We start from the raw sequence: 20,631 nt of genomic DNA on the forward strand, positions 1-20,631 counted from the left end.
GAGGAGGGCTCTGTCTGCCAGGTTCCCAGTGTGTCCCCCTCCTAGGAGAGCCCTGGGCACACAGTAGGTGCTTACCCAGCAGCTCGGAGTGAGGGAATGAGTCCCCTCCTGCCAGGCTCACCATCCCTGGGTCCCGGGGCGCAGAGGTGGGTCCCGGTGAGGCCAGGCTGGGCTGGGCGTGAACCTGGGGTCAAGGGCATCCAGGACTTTCTTCCCCGCACCCCAGCAGGGCCTCCCTGGCCCATGGCAAGATTCTCTGGCCTCAGGAACTGCTGACCGTGCAGCCGGGCCCAGGGAGGTAACAGGGCTGGTCCTGTGGTCAGAGCAGCAAGCAGGGCTAGGGGCTGGGCAGGGGGAAAGCTGTGGACCCCCACAGGACGAGTGGCCTTCCTGTCCCCCAACTGTACCCTCAACTGCTGGGGACAAGCCAGCCTGTCACCTTCGTGTCTGGCTCAAAGCTCCCGCTTTTCTGCTTCCCAGAGTGATTGGAGGTGAGGAGACACAGGTCCCACTGGGGTCTGCCTCATGCCCACCCTGTTCCAAGTCCCCAGGCCCTGTGCCAGAGAGGCCCACGGCCAAAGCCAGGGGATGGCTTGACCCTTTCTTGGGACCTAGGAGGTGTTGTCAGCCCCAGGCTCCCAGCCCTGCCTGGTGGGCAGGTCACACAGCCCTGGTAACCACTGGTTCCCTGCAGGCCTATCTGTACAGCAGAATACGTCACAGCTCCCTGCACCCTCCCAGGCCAGCCCAGCACAGCAGTGGCTGAGGGGAGCACCTCGGGGGTGGAGGGCGGGGCGGCATCAGAGTCCACAAGGCTGCATAGCCAGGAGATGGGGTGAAGGAAGTGAGACAGACAAACCCACGGGGCCCCTGTGTGTGTCGGTGTGCAGGTCACGTGTGTGTGCTGTCATATGCGTGTGGACCTGTGTACTCCTGGGTGTGCCTAGCCCTGTGTGTGCGGGGGGGGGGGGGGGGGGAGGGGGTTATCTGTGCGTTTGCACGTGCCTCAGCTCAAGCATGTGGCTGTGTCTACATTCACGTACGCATCTGTGTGTGTCACTCAGTCTCCGCGTCTGTATGTGCGCCCATCCTCGAGAGGGAAGGCCAGGGAAGAGGACACCTTGGCCTTGCGCTGGCCCCACCCTCTGAGCTGGCTATAAGCAGGAGGCCAGGGAGCAGCCCTGCAGACAGCCACCCGCTGTGGAGGGCGGGGCTGGGATGGGAGGAGAGAGAGGCAGGGGGCTGCAGGCTGCAGACAGAAGTGGGGTGCCCTCAATACAGAGCAGCCTGGGAGCCCCCCTGAGGGCCAGCACCTGGTGGAGGGAGCTGGGGTCGGGCTTGGTCACTTGGAATCCAGGTTCAGAGTTTTTCCAGGAGCCCTGATGCAGCTGGAGGACCAGGGAGCAGCTGTGTTGTGTGCGTGTGTTTCGGGGATGTAGGGACCCTTGCAGACTCGGAAGATGAGGCCCAGCTGCGTGTTCTGTGTGGGGGCTGGGGACCTGGAATGAGGCTGCTCCCAGAGGCCGCTGGCAAGCTGGGCAGGGGCGGAGCAGGGGTGTGGCGGAGTGTGGGGTGTGGGGGTGGTCTTAGCGCAGGCGCCATTCCCGGGCCGGGCTGCAGTGCAGGGGTAGCCCTGGCCCAGCATCTGGGCATTGCAGAGGGACTGAGTACAGCTGCAGGGAGGTGTGGGCATGGGAAAGGGCACTGCTCACTCAGAGCGTGTGGGAGTATGTTGAGGGCACATATGTTCAGTGTGCACTGAGTGCACGCATGTCGAGTGTGTACGTGATGATTGTGTCCCTGTCAAGTGTGTGGGTGCGGCCCTGTCCTCCCTCAGGCCCACCCATTACGGGTCTGCACGTGTGGCCCCCTGAGGCCTCTCCCTCGGCTCTAGGGGGAGACTGCTGCCAGGAGGGGCAGCTCCTGGGCCCCCCCGCAATACAAGGTCCTCACGCCACCCTCTAGGCTTCCTTGAATCTGCTGTGACATCCCAGACTGCCCCTGTGACATGCAAACCTGAACCCCCACCTCCTCTTTTCCTCCTGGCTGGCAGGCAGGCACTCAGCCATCTGACCAACTTACTGGGTGGGTTTAGTGTCTATCTACCTCTGGAGCTCAGACCAGGGCTGTCATTTTGGTCCCTGCTGTGGGCCCGGCACAGAGAAGGGACTCTGATGAATTAACAAAGAAATGAATGAATGAACCCTCTCCGGGGGCGGGGGAGGTGGGGCAGGTGCAGGGGAGGGCCAGGGTGGTCGTGGCCCCAAGGCCAGTTGTGCAGGTTCCATCAGCAAGATGTTCCCTCCTCGGGAGGGCAGTGGATGGATGGTGGGAGCTGACAGGACCTGAGGCACTGGGGGATAGCCCCTGCTGAGTGACGGAGGCAAGAGTGACACCACAGCCCCCGAGGGGGGTGGTCAGCTGCCCCTCCCAGGGCGAGCGCAGGGCTTAGGGACCTGGGTGCTGAGCAGAAGCTAGTCCTGCAGCCTAGACACTGAAGCCACCCCTGCCCCAGGCCCAGGGCCCTCAGCTGCCCCGGCAGCTCCCTCTCCACCCTGTGGTCCATGGGCTCCGAGCCCAGCATCAGCGCTCACCGCCCCCTCACACCTCCAGGGACAGGGTGCACATCCACACTCACACCCACCCCGCACACACACACAGGCAGACACAGATGCACCCATGCACCCATCCATCCACGGTCCCAAGGCCCCTGCCCTCGTGGCCCCAGCCCAGTGAGGTGGGTTCTAAGGCCCCCAATTCTCACCCAGTCCCTCCCACCCAGGAACCTCCCTCCCCTGCCCTCACCCCGGGTCCCCAGCCCCAGCCTGGCTGCAGCAGTCCCTCCCCAGCGAGACCTGGTGGGGTGAGGCTCTGCCCTGTGGGGGGAGTGGAGGCTCAGGTCCCTGCACCTGCGGTGGAGGCAGCCCCGCCAGAGGAGGGGCCGGTAGAGCCTGGCTGCCAGCGAGGAGCCTGTGGACACGGGGACAACTCAGGGGCCAGAGGTGCTTCTGCAAATCGGCTCTTTTCCTGCAGGGTCCCCCAAATGCCTTTTGGAAAAGATCTGACTCTAAACCCCAAAATTAGCACTCCTCTTGCCTCCCCCAATAACTTCCATGTTCTCCATGTTCATTTATCTGCTCTGTTTCATCCTGGGGGAAGCGGATGAAAGAGGGTTGGGGGCCGGGGAGGAAGGAAAGAGAGAGAAAATAGAAGAGGACTGCGAAATCAACCCCTTGCTGCAAAGAAACCCAACGGCTGCAGCTTCGGCAGATCGAGGATGGCGGGATGGCGGGGTGGCCCCTCTTCCGGAGCCCCCTCCTGGGCCCCGGCAACTGGTCCAGGCCCCCGAGTGCTGGGCTTTGAGGGGCCTGGGGTGCCAGAGGGAGGGGGTGAACGCAGCTCCCTGCCCGCCCCCCGCCCCCAAAGACAGCCTCTGAGGCAGGCCGCCGGGCCTTCAGTCCTGCTTTCTTGGCAGGAGGAAGGCTCCAGAGCTGCCCCCCAGGTGGCCACAGTGAAAACTAAGGCATCCTTGTCAAAAACAAGCCAGCGACCCACCCATGCATGCACCCAGGCTTTGTGAAGGGATGTCAGGCCGGTGGTGATCCTCCGGTCTGAGCGGCAGGGGCCCCGTCCTGAGATTGGCCGGGACCTGCTGGGCCGGGATCCCCCTTGTCACACTGAAGCCCCACAAATTAGTCTCTTTAATCATCCTCCATCGCCACGTTTCTACTCCTCTCTGCACCTGCATTGGCCCATGGGGACGCCCCGCAGCTCTCTCCCCTCCTGGGCGCTGGAGGTCTCAGGCCTGGGGCTGGGGAGTTTTGCACAAACCCCCATGGAGACACAACCTTCCAGCTGTAAGTTTTACTCTAAAGCAAAGAGGAGTGGGCAGCATGCTTCTTTCCTGCGGTCTCCCCGATTGAGACAATAAAACAAACTCAGGGTACTCGGTCATGGGGAAATGCAGCTATCCCAGCTGGAGCCTCTGCTGTCCCCAGACAGAGAAGCCGCACAGCCCTCTCCACCTGAGAAGAGCCGCGGGGAGCCCTGGCGGGGTCGGTGGAGCTCTTGTCTACAAATGTGCAAACCACCGACCTTTGCCTGACACCAGCCTGTAGTGAAGGGAAGTAACAATCGACTAAGTCCTGCAACCACCGGGGGGCCTTTCGGGCAAGATTTCCAGAGGTTCCGCCCCTCCTCAGTGCCCCGCAGCCCAGAGACAGAGGTCCCCCTTCAGGTGGGAGACCACGGGCTCAGAAGAACTGGGAACAGTGTTTGCCGCCAGGTTGCAACGACGCTGCACGTGGGATCACTACCAAGGACAGCCTCGTGCCCTGCGCACCCCTTCCTGCCTAGGTGGGAGCCTGGGGCCACCCCATGCCGTGCTCACTCAAGGAGCAGCCCCCCCGGAGGCGGCAGGGCTGGTGCCTGCCGGGTCAGGCCACCTGACAGCAGCCTCATCTACAACTCTGGTCACTTCTCCCAGTCCGCCCAGGCAGGGCCCAGTTTAGGGACCTCCTTTTCTTTCTATTCAGGGAGAAATATGGTAAAAACGAAAGCCACAGAAAAACCAGCCAGGTTCCAGTGACTTTTGGATCTAAATGAATTTATTTTGTTTGTCTTTTTTTTCTTTCCTCAGTTTCGTAGCAAATGAAAAAAAGAACCCAACAAAACCCAACAACACAACAAAACTTTCAACAAGCTGGCGGTCTCTGGCTCAGAGCGCTTAGCGGGAGCCCGCGGCCAGAGCGCAGGCCGGGCTGGAGCGCGGGGCCTGGCGGTTCGCAGGGGCCGAGCACCGACCTCCCGTTCATTCTCCCGGCTAGTCCAAAAAGCACTCAGGCTTTAAAAAAAAAGATTGCACAAACAAAACGAAACACAATTTAAATTAAAATAAAAACACTTTCTTCACCCGCCCCCATGCCAGGAGGTTCAGGACAAAACCTCCTCTCAAAAAGAATTTTTCTGCTAGAAATACTGTGCATTACTTTTTGTTTCTTTCACTTTCCTTGAAGGTTAAAATAAGATATATTTCCTCGGGAGTCATAAATACGATCTGGTGCATAGAGAAATAGCAGCGCGGGAGTCCCGGCCGGCCCACCCCCCTCCCCCCCCCGCGAGCACAGTAGGGCAGCAGGACTGCACTCGGCATAGGTAATGTTCCTGGGCTTCCATTTCTAGGGGACGCCGGTGGCAGGGTGGGGGGCAGGCGGGCAGGAGGGCGGGCAGGGGTCGGGCCCCTCCGAGCTAGCGACACATGCTGGGACACGCGACGTCTGAGGGCGACCCCGGCCAGGAAGGAGGGAGCTTCCTCCGGGGTTATCTAGTCAACGAGCAAAATAAATATAAATACTTCGAAAATAAGACCGCTTTTAAAAGGAGGAGTAAAAACGGGCAAGGAAGGGAGGCAGAAAGAAAGAAAACCCAGGAGGGCGGGGCGCGTCGGAGTGAGAACCGCGTCCGACGTCTGTACAAGCGGAGCTGCGGGCAAGGTCGGCCCGGCCCGCCCTCCTGGAAGGCGCCGCGCCCCGCGCAGGGTAGTCGCGGCAGCGGCGGGACGCGCTCGGGGCTGAGCGCGGAGGCCGCGCCGCGGGAAGGGGCTCCAGTCCGGCGCCGGCAGACTGGGCAGCTGGGCGCGCAGGGCCGGCCCGGCCTACGGCCGCGTCCTGGGCCGCGGGTCCGAGCCTCCTCCGGGCGGCGGCGCGGGCTCGGTCCGGCGCTCACAGGAAGAAGTCGGGCGCGCCCTTGGCCCCGCCGGGGCCGACCTGCGGCGGCGAGGACTCCCGCGGAAAGCCGGCCCCGCCCGCGCCCCCGGGGCCACCCCGGCCCGCCAGCTTCTCGTATTTCTCCTTGTACAGGTCCCGCTCCTTGGCCAGGCGCCCCACCTCCAGCTTCAGCTGCTCCACCTGGCTCTGGAGCTGGCACTTCTCGCTCTCCAGAATGTGCCGCTGCTGCACCCGCTTGAAGCGGCAGGACTGCGCGTAGCCGCGGTTCTTGAGCGTGCGCCGCTTCTGCTTCAGCCGGATGACCTCCTCCTTACTGAAGCCGCGGAGCTGCCGGTTCAGCTCCCGCACCGACATGGACACCAGCTGGTCGTCGGAGAAGCGCTCCTCCAGGCGCACGTGGTGGCCTGCGCCGCCGCCGCCGTGGCCCGCGCCGCCGTGGTGGCCCCCGCCGCCGTGGTGGTGGTGGTGATGGTGGTGGGCGGCATGGTGGTGGGGGGGGGCGTGGTGCGCGCCGTGGTGGTGGCCGGCGCCCATGTCGTCCGCGCCACCGCCACCCGCGAAGCTCTGGCCCCGGAAGGCCTCGTAGGCCGCGGCGGCCGCCGGGTGGTGCGCGCCGTGGTGCCCGGCGTGGTGGCCGCTGCCGATGAGCGCCTCCACCGCGTCCTCGGGCGTCAGGTTGAGCGCCTCCGGGTTCAGGTGGTGCTGGTAGCCGCTCATCCAGTATAGATCCTCCAGCGCCGGCTTCCCCGAGGCGCCCCCGACGGCGCCGGGGCCCCCGCTCGCCGGCCCCGGGGCGCCCCCGGCCTGCGCCGCGCCGCCGCCGCCCCCCGCGCCGCCGCCGGTGCCCGGGCTGGGCGCGCAGAAGCTGGGCGAGGAGGGCACGGAGGAGCAGGGCGTGCTGAGCGGCGTCGAGGACAGCGAGCCGGGCGGCAGGCGGTGGCAGAAGCGCTCGGCCTCGGGCGGCTCCTTCTTCACCTCGAACTTCATCAGGTCGAAGTCGTTGACGTACTCTATGGCCAGCGGGCTGCTGGGCAGCTCGGCGCCCATCGCCAGCTCTGCGGCCATCGCCCGGGGCCCCGCCGCCGCGCAGGACTGAGCCCCGACCCGAGGCGGGGGGGGGGGGGGGCGTGGGCCTCTCCCCCCCCTTCACTCCCCGGGGGGGCGGGTCCCGGCGTGCGCGGCCGCGGGGGGCGCCGGTTCCGGGCCGCGACGCGCGGGGAAAAGTTTCGCGTAGTCAACTCAGGGGCGGCCGCTGGAGACGCCGCTGGGGACGCCGCCGGTCGGGCCTCTCGGGGGGCCCCGGGCCGCTCCCTAGCGGGTGCAGGGCTTCGCTCCTCCCTGTCCCCGCGCCGGCGGCCCCGCGGGTGGCCGGGCGGGTGGCGGTGCGACCGCCGCCTCGGGCTGCTCGGGCTCCCGGCGCTCAGCCCGCGTCGGGCCGGCCCCGCCTCCACCGCCGAGCGCCGCGCCGCGCGTTCCCCTTTATAGAGCCGGGCGCTCGGGCCCGCCTCCCCGGGAGGGGCGTGCGCCCTCGGGCCAATCGGAGCCCCAGACCCGCCGCTCTTATTTGCCTATCCCCATGGCAACCCAGAGCCCAGCTGTCAATCTCCTGCAGGGAACAGCTGTGGGAAGGGGTGGTGACCGGCCGCCCGCGAAAGGAGGGGGCAGGGCCCTCTGGTGGCCGCTGCCGGGGACTGCACGGGCAGAGGGCGCGGGGCGCGCGGGGGGCTGGCGGGACCCCAGGCGCTGAGGTCGCGCGGGACGGAGGGGACTCTGGGGGCGCGGAGGGCGCGGGAGGCTCGGAGCGCGCGTGGGGAGGGGCGTGGGGAGAGAGGGGCGCGGCGGGCGCGCGGGACGCGGGAGGCAGAAGGGGCTCGGAGCGTGGGCCCCAGCCTGTGGCCTCCGGGACCTCGTGTCCGCGACGGGGCGGCCGGAGAGTCTCGGGGAACAGAGGGGGCACCTGGGTGCCTTGGACCCCTCCACGTCGCAGGCCCTGACCCCGCAGCTCCTTCCCCGGCTCTTCCCGCTCTTCCCTGCCCGCGGGGAGGCCTCGTCCCGCCCCGCTAGCGTGGCGGCGCCGGGACCTTCCGGCCGCCCGAAACGGGTGACACTGCGCGGCCCGGCCGGGCGCTGCACGGGGAGCGCCGGTTATTTTTAGCCCCGCTGTTCGGGCGGGTTCAAGAATTTAGTCAACAAAGTTGCTGGCACCTCCGTGCGGCGGGATCCACCGCGGACGCCCGGCTCCAGGGGCGCGCCGCGCAGGTGGGGACGGGGACGGCACGCGCCGGCGGAGGGGGGCTCCGGGGACCGGTGGGGTTCGGGGCTGGGGGGCACGGGGTGCGGGGTCGGAGAGACCCCGGGGTGGGAGGGGCGCAGGGCTGCCTCCGGCCAGAGGGCTGCCAGGCCCAGCACCAGGGTGGCAATCCCGGATCCCAGCTGCCCACCAGCCCAGATCTGGCCTCCTGGCGGGGATTCGGGGCGCCATGCTCGGTCTGGCCTCCTGGCGGGGATTCGGGGCGCTCCGCATGCTCGGGGGGGCGGAGGTGGAAAGCCTCCAGCGCGAGGAGAATGCGCGGGCGCTCTGGCCTCACGGAGCAGTGGCACGGCTCGTCGCCCAGGGCTCGGTGAGGAGGAAAAGGAGCCGCCGGTGTGCCTGGAGCAGGGCAGAGATCCCTGACACCGCCCCTCCAGGGTCAATGGAGATGGAGGGGCCCCACCTTGCCGCGGCATGACCCAGAGTGGCTCCCCCCTACAAAATTCTCTATACTGTCATACGACTTTTACAATTAAAGAATTCAATCTTAAATGTACCCTACTATGCATAGGAAGAAAAGTCTGGAAGGACATGGACAGGAAGTCACCAGGGGCAACCTAGCCATGTGTTGGGGGCAACTATCTAAGGGCTTTTACCTTGTTCCTGTCATGAATGTTTATTATTTTATAATAAAAATGACATACACCTGGCAGTGAAATCCCACTTCCTAAGATGTCATAGGGGTGGCCTGGCCCCAATGTGCTAGGCAGGTGCCCCTCGCCCCTTCTCCCTGGCGTGCACATTCTTCGGGGTGGGGCTGGGCTGGGCCTCCCCTGTAAGGCCAGGCCCCTCCCCTGTAAGGCCAGGCCCCTCCCCTGTAATGCCAGGCCAGGCAAAGCGTGAGGACCCATCCTCCGGCTGAGATGGCTGAGCAGGAGGCAGAACCAAGGCCCTCGGCCAGGTGTTTGCGCTCCAGGCCACATGGGTTGCTGGATGTGTTTCCGGGCTTGGGGCTCCCTTTAGAGCTCCCAGGGTGCAGAGGGAGGCCCACAGCTCAGAGGACTTGTGCAGCTCCGTGAGAGCTGGTGGCGCATCTGCCTGTCCGAGGGGGAGAGAGCACTTGCATTGAGCTGCTGTGCCCCACCTGGCTGCCTGGCCTCTGCCCCTCGCTCTGTGGCTCCAGCCAGGCCCTTGGACCAAGCAGGGGCTTGGCACCAAGCCCAGGAGGGTGCTGGGGTGGAGGAGGAGCCCAACCTCATGCTGGTGCCCGTGGTAGCCAGGGTCCAACATGGGCCCTTGTCATAGCCCCTGGCCTTAGGCCATGGGGCACCAACCCACAGCCATGTCTGGGCACTGGCACCCCCAGTCCCTCTGCAGTGCCTTTTCTTGTCCTGAGAGGTGCAAGAAGACAGCTGAGGCCCGGGCAGCCTTGCAGGTCAGCCCTTACCTGTCCATCCTGAACCTCCTCCAGGTATGCGCTCAGTTACCACCAAGCCAGGGGACAGTTCCCCCACATCCAGCCCCAAAATGCAATGTTCAAGGAGGCTGGGCTCCACCTGGCCCACAGCCAGCCACCCCTCCATTCGATCACACACACAGATTCATTCACCCTCCAACATAGTATTCATTCATCTCATTCATTCTTTCACTCCACTGGGGCAGAGGGACAGACAGTACATGGCCTGCTGCCAGTGGTGACCAGTGACTGCATTCAGAACTGGGGGAGAGACTCAGGGACTTTCAGGGCTCAAGGCCCCCACTGCCAGAGCAACCTGGGAAAGAGAAGGCTGCCTGTGGTTGAGCACGGCACCCACGTCCCTGATGGGCTTAGGCACCGGGCAAGCTCCCTGGGTCGAGACTTGGTGTCGGGGTTGGACTGGCTTTCTAGAAGTTCTTGGGCCAGCAGGCCTGCTCTTAGCTCTTGGCCACCCCCTGGGGAGGTCCAGGACCCCCCAGCTCTTGTCGGCCTCTCTGTCTGCTCCCTGGCCTCCAGGTGGTCTCTGCTGAGCCCTCTTCTGGCTTGCGAGTCACAGCCGTGCAGGTGGGGAGGGGCCTGGAGTCCCAGCACGCAGGCTTTGGACGGCTCCCTGGCCAGGCCCAGCCATCCAGCGGCCTCTGCTGGCGCCCTGAAGAGCGGGCGCGACGGGCTCTCCCAGCCCAGGGAAGGTGCCAGCCTTCCCCGGCTCAGGGAGCTGGCTTCAGGCTCACTCTTTTCTCCTCAGAAACTCCCGTTGGCCACGCACTGGCTGGGGGAGTCCGAGGAGGCATCACAGCTGCGTCTGGGGAGCAGAGGGCGTGAGGGCCCGGGTCCACCCTCCCATCTGCAGGGATTGGCCAGTAGAAGGACCACAGAAAAAGCAGACAGGCATGCTGTGTGCCCTTGGCCACGGGGGCCCTCCAGAGCCACGCTGTCCTCTCGGCTCCCGAAACAGTCCATTTCGTAGCTGGGAGGAGAGCACACCAATTCCATGCTGCCCTGGAAAAGACTCTTTTTCTCCCCGTCTAGCACCAGCATGCCCTCCTGGGGCCTTTCACCCATCAAACAGTCAGTGCTCTGAACCCACAGAATTCCACAGGGACCACCCACATGGCTTGTCATGAAATATACCCCACAAATCTTTATTGAGCACCACTGTGTGCCAGGTTGCCCTGCCCCGGGGACACCTTCCATCAGGGAGGTGGCCCAGGGATCCCTGGTTGAAAACAAGCATGCCAAACCCTGATGGCATGATGCAGCATTTCATTAAATTTGTGGGCGCTGTGGCCGACAGGTTGGTCCTGGGTGTGGTAGGACGGCTTGTCTCTGACCTCGACAGCTGGGAGGATTTGAAGGTTCGAGCGACTGCACAGCTGATGGCTGGTGCCATGGGCAGCGTCTTTAGGCCCATGCCTGGAAGATGACGTCGGCCGTTGGCTGGACCAGCTCCATGCAGCATCTCTACACGGTCACTCACATGTGCTAATTGGGCTTCCTCCAAGCATGGTGGCTGGTTCCTAGCGCCAGTGTCCAAGAGAGCCAGGAAGATGCACCTGGCATTTTTGTGCATCCCGTGGTGCTCTGTTGGTGCATGTGCAGCAGTGGTCTGCCCACGTCCAAGGGGAAGTCGCGGAGGTTACCTCTGTAGGTCATGTAGGGGAAGAATGCTACACTGTTGCAGCATCTTTGGAATGCTACATTGTTGTAGTCTGTCAAAGTAGGGGTCAGAGGGCAGAAAACAAACCATAACATAAAAAAGTAAATTATATCAGTGTATCAGTTTCCTATTGCTACATAACAAATTACCACAAGTCTAGCAACTTAAAAACACACGTTTATCTTCACCTAGTGTCTGTAGCCAGGAGTCCCGCAGGGCTTGGGTGGGGCCTCTGCTCAGGGTCTTGGGGTGTTGGGGTCTCATCTGGAGGTCCCTCTGAGGTAAGACGCCTCCAAGCTCCCTCAGGTTAGTGGCAGGACCATTTCCTTGAGTCTGAGGAGCCGAGGCCCCAGCTTCTTTCTGGCTCCCCCCATGGCCGCCCCCACAGGGCCGCTGATGGCATCAGGCCAGCGAGGAGAGCCTCTGGAGCATGTTGACCGGCAAGACTAGCCGACTTACGTTACATTATTATCTTATGTATCTTATCTTATTATCCTGCAAGGTGATGGAATCATGCCAGGTTCTATGACTGAAAACAGGTCCCAGGTCCTGTCCACCCTCCTGGTGAGTGGCCACACAAGGGCTGAGCACTGGACAAGATTATGGCCTGTCCCCAGTGCAGCATCTGGGAAGGTGAAAGGTCGGCAGGGAGCGGGAGGAGCCCTCAGAACCACCGGGGTAGGTCAGGTCGAGGGGGCCTGGCTGATGTGCGGACGGATCAGGTGCTCAGAATGGCCACGCTGAGGTGGGGTACCCACCATGAGGGCCCCATGGCCACCTCTGCGGGACCACAGGACCACCCACGGACAGGCGCCCAGCTCTCAGCGATTCCGCCACACCAAGGGGACCTTCCTGGTGTCTGTCCTGTTCCCCATACAGCACATGGGTTTCCGGATCCTTGCTGTTAACGCTCCCTCATATAGAGCTATGCCCCGCGGGAAGAGTGCAGCACAGCACTGGATGGGTCTGGTTGGGTCATTTTTGTTCCTGAGATGCAGCTACTGAGCTGGGGCAAGTGGTCACCCGGCCGGCCAGCCTGCATGGATGCTACGATGGGAAGCTGCAAAAATTCTTGTCCCTCAGATGGCAGGCCCCTCACTCTCCAGGTCAAAGGTCAAATGTGCCACAAACACCCCCACTCCTGCCCTGTGCTGCTCAGCACCAGGCAGGGCCCAGCTGAAGGCCTCTTCTCTGCCTCACTCCCTCCCGCCGGGGATTTCTTCCTGGACAGTGACTCTCTCCACTTAGGGGGCTCATTTGCACTTAAAATGAGGAGCCAAGGAGCCAAGCATGCCAGGAGCCATTCTAGGGGGCGTACACAGCCGCGTGAGCAGGTGGGGAGCAGGAGGCGTTGCCTCCTTGGGGAAGGGCACCAACCTGGAGGGTCAGTGAAGGCCCACTCCTCCCTCCTGCAGGGTCTCTGCCCATGCACTCTGCCAGTTATATGACTTCAGGTCTCTCCCCATCCTCGTGGGTCCTTGTGGGACGGTCTAAGAACCTGCATGACCTGCGGCACCAGGGCAGTGCATGAGAGAGTACTGGCCCCGGCCAAGGTTGGTGGGATCCAGGAGAGGGGGCGGCCCTTCCCTGGGTCAGGGAGCTGAGCTCTTGGCAAAGGCCTACGCAAGAAAGAGGCTCCAGGGAGGCCCTGCCTGGAACCTATGTCATCCTTGGCCAGCACCTCACTTCATGTGGGTTGGTGCAGGCTGATGTTGGGGGCGAACTACATCTTCATCCCCAAGGGTTTTCGTTGGCTGCCCCTTGGTACAAGGAGCCCAGAGTGACCACTGGGCATGCTCAGCACAGAGGAACTGCCCCCTTCTCCTGCCCAGGAGCAGGAACTGTGACCAGGTAATGCCCAAGGCTGACAAGGTCCCCAAATGGGTCACAGGGAGTGGTGGGGGCCCCGGGCCCAGGCTCACAGGACAGCCACTGGCCTGGGCATCTCCTGCTTCCTGGAGCGCCCAGCCGTTACTGAGCCTTCCATGCTGGCCCATGGCAGTCAGACTGGCTGTTTCCACATGGGGGGCTGTATTGTGGGGCAGTGGGGCCTGGATCCGAGCCACTGTCACACTCCTCTGCCCACGGGGCATTGCAGGGCCTGGGTGGGCCATGCGGCTCTGTGAGCACTTGGAAAGCCCTGGTCGTGCTGGAGGAGGGGCAGGGCGGCTCCCAGTGAGTGTGGGGCTGGGAGGGGCAGGCCCTGGTGAGCAGCGGAGCTCCTGGGCCCATGGGCATGCAGCATGCAGTGGGCCAGCTGCCTACTGGGCAGTGGGGAGCCTGCCCACCATGGACACACCTGCCCACCTCGTGTCCAGCCAGTACCTACCTCGCAGCCTGGGGTGCAAGGGTGTGTCCCCTGTTTACTGTGGAGGAAGGATAGGGAGGCAGGGAGGAGGTGAGGCGCTGAGCCAGCCGAAGCTTGGATTGGGCTGGACCAACAACCGTCTCTCTGTCCACCTGTCCTGTCTGGAAGATGAGGGAGAATCTATCCCCTGGCCTCTCCCATCATTAAAGGGTCCCCCTTCTCAGGGAGCTCGTGGTGGATGCCAAGAGGGAACCCTGGGGCCTGCTCCACCCTCGTGTGACTTGGCCCCGGCTTCAGCCCCAGGGAAGCCCCGCTGTTGCAGGTCGCAGCCCCCAGCTCTGTGGTGTTCCTTTTGCTAGCCCTCAGCCCGGGATCCACAGCTCCCACTGCCCCTCCGAGGGCCCGGGCTGAGGCTGACACAGAGGGATCCCAAGGGGTGGCTGGTCGAGGACGCATGGCCTGGAAACACTGGCCCTGGGTGTGCTTGGCTAGAGCAGTCCTAGGGCCAGGCCCACGGTGGGGGCCTGCTGAGTTCATGGATGGCGTGGGCCCTTTCTTTCCAGTCAGGTTCTACTCCACAATCCAGCACCCTGCCAACCCAGCTGCAGCAGGAGCCCTGGGCACACACGTTGGGCCTCAGGGACGTTGGCAGTGGCACCAGCGATGATCACCACGACATGACTGCTCCGCTTGACTGGGCGTCTGCCATCACGGACACTGGGCAAGCCCCTCGCTGTGAAGCAGCCGTAGTTCTCCTCTCTTTTGGGCTGGTGCAGGAACACCCCACCTCACACACATGGACTGGTGGAGAAGAGGACCCCACAGGAGCCTGACCGTGGCCTCGTGGGGCAGAGCGTCCACCCTGCCTGAGCGTCGGCTGCGCCACGGGGCCTGCGTTGTCAATGGGACCCTCGTGGCTGTGGTGTGGGCAGAGGCCTAAGTGGTACCCACATGGGTGGCCTCACGTGCTTCGGCCTGTGCCTGCCAGTGCTGCCCCTTCAACCTGGGCCCAGAAGCAGCAGGTGGAGGACGAGCAGTTGTGCAGGAGAGCTACCTCCGGGCTGAGGCGCAGAGCTGCAGGCCAGGAAGTGAGGCTCAGAGAGCACGCGGCGGTTTGTTATGTGGTGATACTGGGGCTGTGGCTGACTGACAGAGATGGAGACGCGGGGTGGCCACCCCAGGAGGAGGCTGTTGGCCATGCTCTTCTCTGGAGGCAAGGGGTAAACACCCTGAACAGCTCTCACCTCCAGCACAGGCATGTGAGCCTCTTCCCTCAGGCTGCCCAGGCTGCCCTCTGTCCCCTGCCCTGGCCCAGCCACTCTTCTGAGAGCCCTGGGAGAGGGGCTCTGGAGAGAACCTCAGCTTGGGGAACCCTGGCCCGAGCCAATCATGTCCAACATCCCCCAGGGCCCCTCCTAGGCCTCTCCCCTCCACAGATCACCAGGCTTGGCCATGGGGGAGAGGCTGCCCCACCCTCTGAGCCTCTCAAGGAGGCAGGGATGTGGGCTGACATTCCTGCCCAGAGGTGGTGGGGGGCTGTGCCTTTACCCGGCCCAGCCATTCAGGCCCAGGGCCAGGCAGGCAGGTGGGAGGACAAAGCAGGGGCCACTGGAGGGGGCTCTGTAGTTCCCAGGGGTCTGTGGCCAGCCCCTCACCTTCCTGGGGGCACTCCCCAATCTCAGACCTGCAGGTCATCCCAGGGGAGCACCTGTGGGGGAGGCTCTGGGGCCCATGGACAGCATGTGTCCACCTGAGGTGGCGCCCAGCAGGGCTGGATGGTGGTGTGGCGGCAGTGAAGACAGCCAAGCAGACACAGGATAGAACCTTTATTGCTGAACACAGAACACGGCCAGGGAGGCCCGGCCGGCTGCTTCCTCCCTGGGCACGAGTCCTGGGGGAGGCTGGGGCCACGCCACAAGGCTGCTGCCATACTCACAGCAGGGACGGGCCTGGGCATGAGCCCTGGGGGAGGCTGGGGGCCACGCCACAAGGCTGCTGCCATACTCACAGCAGGGACGGGCCTGGGGCAGAGGGTTGGGGGTGCGTCCTGGGAGCGAGGCTGAGGACCCAGAGGTGGGGAGGTGGGTGATGTGGAGGGTCTGACTGAGCAGGGGCCCAGCCCGAGGAAGAAGGCAGGGCCCTGGGCACACTCTGGTCATGGAAGGCTGAGAGCCAGGCGGGCAGGGTGGTGGCCCTGTGGCCCCCAGTGGGGGCTTGGTGGCGGGCGGTCCCTCCTCTGGGGTGGTGGTGGGCGGAGCCTCCTTCCTCTCCAGGGACGAGGGGCTGAGGTAGGCGCGAGCTGGCCCCCTGGGCCCTCACAGACGGGGTTTGATGTGCAGAGGTTTCCCTGTTCCAACAGGGACAAAGGTCAGGCACCAGGAGCCCCCCAGCCAAGAGAAACCCCCCCACCGCCTAGCTTCTGGGTCAGGATCGGGGCACTCCATCAGCCCAGGCCTGCACAGTGGGGCTGCTAGAAATAGGGAGGAGCGGGTGTGGAGAGGCCGCCATCTTCCAGCCCCTCTGCCCACCTGCCCTGGGATCCAGCTGCACAGCAGGGCACGGACCTGGCCCGTGGTGCAGAGAGGGGCAGCAGCGGCCTGCCAGCTGGGAGCTATAAATACCAGGTGCACGCCACCTGCATGCAGCACCAGCACGCTCACACCTGCAACAAGGCTGCCAGACGCACACGTGGCGGCCACACGGCACCTTCCACGTGAAAAGCTAGGGTGTATGCGAGCAGTTGGCTGTTGGGGGGTGACTGAGGCCCCTGTGCAGGGTGAGAGGGCCCAGAGCAGGTGGTCTGGAAGGGCTTCCCACTGCAGAGCACCGGCCTGTGGATGAGAGTCCCGTCCAAGGGGGCTCCCAACCCATGTGTCCTGAGCTCACTGGGTACCACACCTCTCCCTGCTCTGACTGCTCCGGGACATCTGCTGCCAGGTCCCCGTCGACCACAGATGCCTCCATGTGGCTGCCCACAGGCACAGCACTGTCCATAGGTCTCCCGCAAGCCTGCCTCTCCTCCAGGCGCCCCTCTTCAGGGCTGAGGACCTCAGTCACCTGCTCAGCCAAACTACAGGCGGGAAGTCAGGCCCAGCCAGCCGGGGCTCCAGGCCTGCAGACTTCACAGGCCTCTGCCCGAGGCCTTGGTCCCTCCTGGGTGGCTGCTTAGGCAGGTGCAGCTAGGCCCTGGGGCCATCCCAGGCCCACCCCAGGCCCACCTCCACCTGCCCCTCTAACTCCCAGCCCTGGCCAGGCAGAGCGAGGCCGGGCAGGAAAGGAAGGCTGACGGGGGCCCCCAGGCCAGGGGAGGTCTCTGCAGCCTCTCCTGAGCCTTGCCCCGCCACCTGCCTCCTCTGCTTCTGGAGTTGGCTAACGGCTTCCTGAGCTTACAAAAAAAAAGAGGCGGCTTCTTCAGGGCCCCCATCTGCTCCCTCCCCACCAGTGAGCCGAGAGGCCCACCTAGATAGAGGGGCCAGTGCCCTGGCCAAGGGGTGGGAGGGCCTGGCCGCAGCTCCGTGCCCCTGCAGCGGGGGCTATGAATGGGCGGCGCGGGCCGGCCCCTCCGCGTGGGCGTTTGAGTGTGCTCAGCGGAGCTGTTCGAGAAGGCTGCAGCAAGCATCTTCCATTAACGTTACGACCGTGAAATATGACAATAAAATGATAGCCGTATGGTCGCAAATTTGCAGCCCGCCGAGCTACGTGGGGTTTATCGTCACTCAGACGCACGGAGAGCTGTAAAATGTTTACAGAAAGGGTCGTTTGCAGCCATAAAATCCTCTTTTCTCTCCTAAACAAGGCTGAGTGGAGCCATTTACCGAGCCCCAAATGTTCATCGGGGGAGAGGGAACATCTGTTCTCCCCAGGAGCGTGCGGTGATCTTCCAGAACAAATTAACAGAAATGGGTGCTTCCTAATTAAATCAGCCCTCGGCTGGGGTGGTCTGTGCAGGCGACCGCTGCTGCTCTCACACCTCAGTGGGCCCTGCCCCTGTGGCCAGCAGGTGCACACTCGCCAGCCCGGGACACAGCGCAGCAGCGCCCAGCCCACACTGGGCCCTCCGGAACCATCCAGGCCCCACCTGGAGATTCTGACTCGGTGGGACTAAGGTGGGCACTGAGAAAGAGTCCCTGGCCATGCTGGGCTGGGCTCTGGGGGCCAGGCTGCCTACCTGAGTCCTTGGTTGGGGGGCTCCTGGAAGTCCGGGCCCTGGGCTGGCCTCCTGGGCTCGGCGAGGACTGCAGGGAGATGAAGGAAGGCAGCTTGGAGAGGCTGCCGGAGCCTGTCACTGTCACCGCAGAGGCAGCCTCTTCCTGGAGAGACAGCTCCTCTTGGTCCAAGGACAGGGAGGGGGACGAGAGGCAGGGGGGAGAGGGGGAGGGGGAAGAAGGGGAGGAAGAGGAGGAGGAGGGGGAGGAGGAGGGGGCCTTTGATGACAAGGGAGAGGCTGAGGCCGCAGCTAACACCCGGGGGGAGGAGGGGGGGGAGGCTGAGCCAGCAGCCATGGAGGTGGGGGAGCTGGGCATCTGTCTGGTGGGGCGCTGGGTGGCCGAGGACTTCCTGTGGGAAAGGAGGGGAACAGAAGTGTGAGGGGAGGTGACTGCTTGGCAGGGCAGGGGCCCGGGGGGCGGTGGCCGACCACCTGTGTGGCGCCTGTCCCAGTGGCAGGGCTCCTGGCCCCTCCTCACCCATTCCTATCCCAGCAGCCACTGCACATCACCATCCAGGCCCAAGGCCGGCTGGTGGCCCCAAGGTCAGGCTTGTGACATGATGGGACCTGTGGCCTGAGGCAGCTGGGGTCGGCCCAGCCAGCAAGCTCCAGCTCACACTGACACTGTCCTCACCTTCCGGAGCCTGTCCTCCTCATCCATGAGGCTCCTACACTCACAGGCCAGGTGGGCACATGGGCCCAGCCATGAGCATCACCCAGGATCCCGCGGTCTGCTGGGGGTGGGAGTGGGTGGCAGAGAAGGTCCCACTCCCTCCCTGTGGTGGAGGCTGGGTAGCCCCACTCAGGCTGGTCTGGGCCAGGGACACCCTCGACTCTGTCCACCCTGGGGAACCGCAGTGGGGCACCTCTGGAGGTCACTTCATTCTCAACTTTGGACTGAGGTTTCTTTTTGGGTCTGAAACCCAAAGAGCTGGGTCGGGGTATAGCGGTTCCCCCAAGAGGTCCTGAATGTCCCCCAGAGCAGGGAGGGGCTGCTTCCTGTCCACCCCCAGAGCTTACACATGCAGTGCCCGCTGTCCCCGTCACCTGGGCCCGTGGCCGCTGGACACCCTGCTCCTGGGGGCTGTGCTGCTGGGCTCTGGGGCCATGGGTGTAGCAGTCTGCCGGCTGAGGCGCTTCTGGTCGCGGTGGAGCAGCTGGCACTGGGCCCCCCGGGGGCAGACACCCCTGCGGGAGAAGTCTGGGCACAGCAGTGTGTGCTTCCTCTTGCACTGGAAGGAGAAGGGGCAGAGCGGGGCGAGTGGTGGAGGCCCCTGTGTTGTGTGTGGCGGCCCTGCCTGCTCCACCCACGTGGGCTCAGGGCCAGAGGCTTCCTGTTGGAGGGCAGAGGCCCTGAGGCCAGGTGCACTGGGCCTGTACCCCCACCCATTCCAAAAGATGCCCCCTGAGCACTCCAGGGGGCGAGGGCACCGCCCAGCTCAGGCCTGAGCCTGGACTGAGGGCAAGGACTGGGTTGGCTGGGGGTTCTGCCAAGCTGGTGTGGGGATTCCCAGGGTGCTAAGCCCTTCTCCGGAGCACAGCTCACCCATTCTGGTGGGAGATGGGGGTGGAGCTCCAGGGCGGGGAACCTCAGAGGGCGGGGTTCAGGTTTCAAGCCCAGGGGTGTGGCAGGTCGGCCAAGGCCAGGCAGCAGGGGTCGAGGCTGGCCACACACTCGATCCACTGCACCTGTCATGGTGGCTAATTATACCCTCGGGGGGGTGGGTAGGCAGTGGGGGGCATCCGGCAGGTGCTCCAGGCAATGTGCACCCGCTGGGCACCCGCTGGGCCACAGGGAACTGTGAAGCCTCTGCCCATGGCCTGCCCTTCTCCCGCTGCCCTCCCTGAGGTGGGAGGCCCTGCTGTGTGCCCACCTCTTGCATGAGGCCGTTCCAGGGGAGGGCTGTCCTCTTTTCCCCACGCCCCCTGCAGCTGGCTTAGTGGGCATGACCCGGAGGAGAAGGCAGAGAGTAGTGAGCCTGGGGCACCCTGACTGCCCTTCATGTTGGGCCAGGTGACAGGCAGCTGGGGATGCGCTGGAGAGACCCAGACTCAGACAAGAACCACAGCAAACAGAGCAGCTGCCAAGCTCACCCAGAGTCCAGTTTACAGGCAGCCCCAGTGCCAGAGTGGCTGCGTGCTCGCAGTCCGGGGTGTGCTCTGATGCAGCGAATACAGCCGCGTGCCACATGGTGACGTCTCGGTCAACAACGGAGGGCAGATACGATGGTGGCCCCATAAGTTTAGTGCCATCCAGCCTAGGTGTGTAGTAGGCTGTACCATCTAGGTTTACGTAAGTCACTCCATCATGTTCGCACAACAACGAAACCACCTAGCAACACGTTTCTCAGACTGCGTCCCTGCCGTTACTCAACACACGACGGTACGCAGCAACGGCCGCCAAGCCACTTCCTCCCAAGCCCCATAACCTCCCTCTCTGGAATCTGTCCTCTGAGTCCTGGATCTTGGCCCTGCCCCCAGAACCCAGGAAAAAGAGCCTGGCTGAGGACCTCATGGAGCATGCCACCCATTCTGTGAGAAGAATCTGGACACTGGTCCCATTCTTGTCCTCACACCTGGCCTCTGGCTGCCACCAAGAGACTAGAAACCCTTCACACTGGTGCTTGGGGTCTGGCATGCAGATGGGAGCAGACTGCAGCTGGTAGGCTGGCTGGGAAGGTGGCAGGGCCGCTGCACACCCACTGTGCCTCACGCCAGCTCATACCTGCAGTAGGCTGGACCCCCTGCCCCCGGCAGAAGGCAGGCTCAGGCCACAGCGGCTCACTCACTCCTTCCACATGGAGTCGAAGCCCCTCTCCACTGCGCCCGGCTGGCGACACAGGGTCCTGAAACCTGGTGGCCCAACCCTAGTGGGGAGCCCTACAGGGACGCTGAGGCGCCATGGCGGGGTTGGCAGCCGGCGCTGGCTACAGGGACTGGGCAGGCGGGGTCTTCTGGGGAACAAGGGCAGTTTGGGCAGGTAGAGGGGATGGGAAGGACCTCGG

The 20,631-nt window shown here is 64.1% G+C and overlaps 2 protein-coding genes across 6 annotated transcripts in view; both read right to left on the minus strand.

The window, feature by feature from the left end:
* Positions 1-5,577: 5,577 nt before the first annotated feature.
* Positions 5,578-6,908, minus strand: MAFA (MAF bZIP transcription factor A). The gene has a single exon (XM_070632176.1). It carries the CDS (start codon positions 6,789-6,791, stop codon positions 5,721-5,723), a length of 1,071 nt encoding a protein of 356 aa, XP_070488277.1. The 5' UTR covers positions 6,792-6,908; the 3' UTR covers positions 5,578-5,720.
* Positions 6,909-15,230: 8,322 nt separating this feature from the next.
* The window catches only part of ZC3H3 (zinc finger CCCH-type containing 3), a 98,359-nt gene continuing 92,958 nt past the window's right edge, over positions 15,231-20,631 (minus strand). For 3 of the 5 annotated variants that reach the window (XM_070632121.1, XM_070632120.1, XM_070632124.1), the window contains exons 10-12: positions 18,674-18,858; positions 17,588-17,976; positions 15,231-15,766 (exon numbers count right to left, since the gene is read on the minus strand). In XM_070632121.1, coding sequence (XP_070488222.1) covers positions 15,735-15,766; positions 17,588-17,976; positions 18,674-18,858 — 606 coding nt within the window. In that variant the 3' untranslated portion in view covers positions 15,231-15,734. The remainder of the gene's footprint in view (positions 15,767-17,587; positions 17,977-18,673; positions 18,859-20,631) is intronic. The other 2 variants (XM_070632122.1, XM_070632123.1) reach the window with 1 other exon arrangement.

This window comes from Equus przewalskii, chromosome 8, assembly GCF_037783145.1.
Source record: "Equus przewalskii isolate Varuska chromosome 8, EquPr2, whole genome shotgun sequence".
Lineage (NCBI taxonomy): Eukaryota > Metazoa > Chordata > Mammalia > Perissodactyla > Equidae > Equus > Equus przewalskii.